The 5,441-nt window shown below is 35.6% G+C and overlaps 1 protein-coding gene across 1 annotated transcript; it reads right to left on the reverse strand.

Moving 5' to 3' along the window:
• Positions 1 to 611: 611 nt before the first annotated feature.
• Positions 612 to 2,230, reverse strand: LOC130408188 (C-C chemokine receptor type 8-like). Its single transcript, XM_056731670.1, has 2 exons — positions 1,544 to 2,230; positions 612 to 827 (listed from the first exon to the last, which is right to left on the reverse strand). The coding sequence occupies exons 1-2, from the start codon at positions 2,228 to 2,230 to the stop codon at positions 612 to 614; spliced, it is 903 nt and encodes a 300-aa protein (XP_056587648.1).
• Between the last annotated feature and the right edge of the window lie 3,211 nt (positions 2,231 to 5,441).

Here is a 5,441-nt window from a genome sequence, read left to right on the forward strand (position 1 = left end):
TTGAACTGGTTTTGAAGTTTGAACCCGTTAGTCGGTAACGTTGCAGGTGAACACTAATGGTGCATTTCGTTTGATGTCTTGTATTTACGATTCTAGTGCACATGAATGCAAATTAATTACGAGTAGGAAACTCTGGATTTTTGTATGATTCTAGCGAACATGAATGCAAAGTGGGAAACTTTAACATGTCTGGACAAAAGTAAGGAATGCACCCAGACAGCAACACAGTGTTAAACTAGATCAGCGCTTTTTAATCTTAACCCATTGGTTAATACATCATATGTAAATATGACTTCCCTTTAGAAGCTTTCTTTGTTTAAAAAATTAAAGCAACGTTAGTGTCATGATGAGCGGAGGGAAAATAAGGAGCGGATCCGCGTTCAGTAAAAGTGTTTAATATAAAAGTACAAACAGAATCCAGGACGGGGACACAAGGGAGAGCTAACAACAACAATACACACCATAATAATGAACACAAGGGGTATATATACACAGATGAAGGAACAAACATGTAATGAGACACAGGTGAAACCATTACATGCTAATAAGACAAAGCATGATTGGAACTGGAGTCCTTACAAAACAAAGACAGAACACTGAGAATGACGCTCTCAGGTGGCGAACAGATGCGCCAGCACCAGGGAGTGACATAGCCCCCACATTGGGAATAACAAAAAATAACAAAGTCCTGGAGGGCGGTGGAGAGGAGGCGGAACAGGGGAGGGTTGGCGGCCCAGGCCCATGAAGGGGAACAGGACCTGGGGTGTGGAGCAGAGGCAGAGAAGGAGCCGAAAGCGGAGTCCAGGGCGGAAAGCCCAAGAAGCCACCTTGGACAAGGCAGGGAACTCAGAAGCGTGCCATCTTGGACAAAGAAAATTAAAATAAAAAAGCAAGTCAACTTAAGTTTAGATAAACTAAACTTAGCTCTGTACACTGTAGTAAGCTTTGTGAAACATGTTTTTTGTTTATTGCACTTATGCTTTTATTGTCCTAATGTGGACCCAATTGCTTCCAAAGCTTCTGTTAAATGACTAAATGTAAATGTTCTATTCATATAAAATACTATTTTGGACAGATATGCTATTTTGGGATGGATTAAATGGTTATGGAAAGAATTATATTGGTTTAAAACTGTAATGGTTTCTGATGGTATCTACTGGTAATGTTTGGGAGATATGCAAAATGGAACTAATAAAACACTATTAAATCCTATTGGAATACAGACCAAACAGACTACATAAAAATGGTATGTAAATCAAACGCTTTAATGGTGAACAGATGATGGTTCATAACAGTGTTTGTAATGAAAAACATTAATATTTGTAGGATATCATGATGGCCATAAGTTTGGTCATTTTAAAATTAAGAAATAAAATAAAAAGTCTGCTAGTGATCAAATGGTTTATTTACAACGTAGCCAGGAGGGTTTCCCAAATCTCAGCAAATACAAAACCGGTTGTAAAAAAACAGCCAACATGAAACAAATTAAACTCAAATTCCACAGTGGCTGGATTTTATTTACTGTCAGCAAGCTAACAAATACTGTAAAAGCAAATGGAACATAAACAATCGCCATGTTTACAATAGATATTAAAATGAGATGAAACGCTCTTCTCTTCATGTGGTTTTCATCCCCTCTCTCTCTCTCTCCTGGTCCTGACTGCTTCAGAGCTCTGAGAACAGTCAGACAACAGAACAACTGGATGGAGAGGAAGATGAAGAACTGCAATAAAATAATGCCTCTATATGTCTTCATATTAACTGCTCCTAATATAAACATGCAGAATAAACACGAGCCAAAACTGATTAACCACACGACAGTGCAGCATATCAGTCTGTATCTGAGAGGTTTGTACTTCAGAAAGGTAACAGGATGAATCACTGCCAGGTAACGCTCGACACAGATCAGACACTGAAACAGAGGACGGCCGGTGATGAGTAGTCCTGTTAAAAATTGGACTAAAGTCGCAAGGCCTGAAACCCAAAAGGACAAAGCAACAAACAAACCATTCACAGCGTTGCCAATCTCACAAATTGAGAGATTAACATGGCAAATGTCTGATGCGATTCCACTTCCTCTTCTAGCGACGATGAGCCATATGATGTAAGAGTGTGTAGGAAGACCAAACAGAAAATTGATGCTGTATACACACATCTCAAAAGGGCTTGTTAACCTATGAGAGGTTGTGGATGCTGCAGGTGTGGTGATGTTGGTAGATGAGTAATTCATTCTTCTTCAGTTCTGAATCTCAATTCAGTTCTGAATCTCACAAAATATCTAAACAAACAAATCAGAAGGCACATTCAAAATATGCAATATTCAATCTCTGATTTCATTTTGCAATAAACCAACCTAAAATATGGTTCTTTTCAGGCAAATTGTAAGGGCTTAGCTCCACATCCCATTAGAGCCTTACGTCTGCTTCATAAAACAAATAAAACTCTACACACGTTTATAGCTTACAATCATAATTTAAAGTTTCAAAAAAAGATTGATAAAAAGTTGTGTTTATCACCTGAGGAGTGACTGCTCTCTCTTTCTGTCTCTCTCTGGTTACATGAATCCCTGTGCTGTACATTTTCATTGTATGTCAATAATGCTTTGAAGGTACACGTCACATAAAAAAGCCAATATGCAAATATGAGTAACATGTATTTAAAAAATTAAAGCAATACAAGTTATTCATTTTTTTATAAACCATTTCATTCACCAGCAAGCATTTTCTGATGATACTTTAGCACTTTCCTCATTTAGGATTTAAATTAAAATATAACACGGACAACCAATCTCTCTCTCTCTCTCTCTCTCTCTCTCCTTGCAGGTGTTGGCAATATTAAAACCGGAGGGCATTTTCATACAAATAATATCATTCAGAGACGTTTGACAGCTTTATGACAACACCTCGTGTGTAAATCAAACTGCGAACAATGCAACTGAATAACAAACATTATAAGAAAAGTTATGAGATTCTTACAATCCAGTTGTTTAATAAACTATAAAAAGACGATGGAACTATTGAATCTTACAGACGGGTAGTTTCCCAACCCTGTGGATATAGAGAAGAGGTTGCACAAAACTAGTCAGCATATAACATGCTCGACTCATTGACTCCAGCACTGACAGAGGAGGTTTGGACAGAATAATTTGAAATGACACAATTAAACTCGGAACATAAGTTATAAGTAAAGTCAAAGTAGTTATCAGAATGAGATGAAACGCTCTTCTCTTCATGTGGTTTTCCTCCTCTCTCTCTCTCCCTCTCTCTCCTGGTCCTGACTGCTTCAGAGCTCTGAGAACAGCCAGACAACAGAACAGACTAATAGAGAGGAAGACTAAGCACTGTGAGACGTACAGGGATTTATAAAGGCGAATAAAACAGAGGCTAACCAACTGCATGTAAACCAAACAAAAAATAAGAATCATTATCCAGATAACGGTACAACATGCAACTCGGTATCTGAGAGGTTTGTACTTCAGAAAGGTTACAGGATGAACCACCGCCAGGTAACGCTCCACACACATCAGACACTGAAAGAAACGACCAGTGATGGCAAAGCCAGACAAAAACATTATCATGTCCCGTAAACTTGGAAATTCAGTGGCGATCACAGCTGTCCCAGAGCGCAGACAGAACATAATCTCACAAACAGAGATGTTAAGAGCGAAGAATTCAGAGGTTATTGTTTTCCTTGTGACAATAAGCCAAAGAATGTAAACGTGAGTAAGTAAACCAAACAGGAGATTGAAGACATGCATTCCAATATCAAAAGGCAGCAATTTAGATTGGGAGACGCTGGTCGTGTTGCAAAAATCTTCTGTGAGAAGTGTGACAGTTTCCATTGAGATGTTCATTTTGTCTTTCACCTACAAAACCAAAGAACATCCACCGAGAAGAAAAGATGAAAATACACATAAAATGAACATTAACCATTAACAGCTTCTAATCATGAATCTATTATTGCTGTGATGAAGTTCAACACACTCTTTGGAAACAAATTTAGCATTTGATCATTTGAGGATTTTGATCTGAAATTGAAATGTAATGATGGTTACCTGATCAGTGATGTATTCTCACTCCCAACATTAATTTCTGCCTGTGTCGCATTAGATGAGCAGTACGGATCTCACTGCAGAATCTACAACACTGAATATATTATTTTATCTGTATGCAAATAGTGTATCAGCTCGTAGTCAATGTTGTTTTCTGTGTGTTAGAGGCATCAATCATGCAGTCGTCTGCAATGCTGATATTGATTGTTTTTAATATGGAAGTGCTAACACTTTTTCAATAAGGTGCTATTGGTTAAATATTATTTTAGGCATTAGCAAACAAACAATGATACTAACACGACATTTATTAACATTAATTCATGTTAATTTTAGCATTTACTAACACATTATGAAAAATCTAATGTTTTCACTCTAAACAGTAGTTAATACACCATCAATTTACATGAACTAACATGATGAAGGATTATTAAACGCTGAAAAACGATATTGTTTATTGTTAGCTAATGCAGGTACTGTTTACTAATAGCAACTTATTGTAAAGTGTTACTATGGAAGGATATGCTTTATGACTTTCAAATTATGATGAATAATTAAATGATTTATTTTCTCACTTTTAAACTTGTATACTTAATTATTTTTAAATGATTTGGTGCTTTCTGAATAACATCTACTGTTATTTGTATGTGTGAATAGAAGGTTTTATTGGATACCTGCCTGTTAACTTAACTTCCTGTCTATGTTTGATTATTTCATAATGTAATATTAATGTTTTAGTGTATAATAATTGTATTAAATTAACAATTGTTTGAATTTTATTAAATGTTAATATTATTAGATTAACAGTTTGTTGAATAGGTGGTGTAACTTTGTTTCATTTAAGTTGAGCCAATTGGCGGTTCTTTTACTGGTAACCCCAAAATAATGCTGGCTACACTTATAACTTGTTTGTGTCATAAGTAATCTACAGGGACTCTTCTTTGCGGATATGTACCGGAAGTTATGTTTGGGCCACAAAAGCACACATGAGCAGTAATGTTTGTTTATTTGTTGTTACTTTGAAACAGCTAATATAGGATCTTCAGCTTTACTGCACAATCACTGGATGTGATTTACTCAGGTTAAAAGGGTTATGTATGTACATTTTATTTTAAAAAGCAATGTTTATTAAGCAAGAAAAATATACCAAGGAACTTATATAAATAAAGTAATTTAATAATGTTATATTCATATTTTAATGCAAGTATACAAAAATGTTTAAATGTCACATTGCAAATGATATTGTCTTTATGATACACATGTAGATGTTGTCTCCAAACATTTATTTGTGATTTTAACATCCTTCATTTTAGATACAGTGTAATATTTTTTTATACTAAACATTCTGTTTTATGGTAAACAATATATTTTACGAAAATAGAGGTTAAAAGTG

The sequence above is a fragment of the Triplophysa dalaica genome, chromosome 19 (assembly GCF_015846415.1).
Source record: "Triplophysa dalaica isolate WHDGS20190420 chromosome 19, ASM1584641v1, whole genome shotgun sequence".
NCBI classification, from domain to species: domain Eukaryota; kingdom Metazoa; phylum Chordata; class Actinopteri; order Cypriniformes; family Nemacheilidae; genus Triplophysa; species Triplophysa dalaica.

Bases quoted from the DNA above. Each gene is read 5' to 3' on its own strand.
- LOC130408188 (XM_056731670.1), bottom strand. From the start codon at position 2,230: ATGAATTACTCATCTACCAACATCACCACACCTGCAGCATCCACAACC. The intron at 828-1,543 runs GTATTTGTTAGC...GCCTTGTCCAAG, and splicing joins ATGTTCCATTTGCTTTTACA to GTGGCTTCTTGGGCTTTCCG.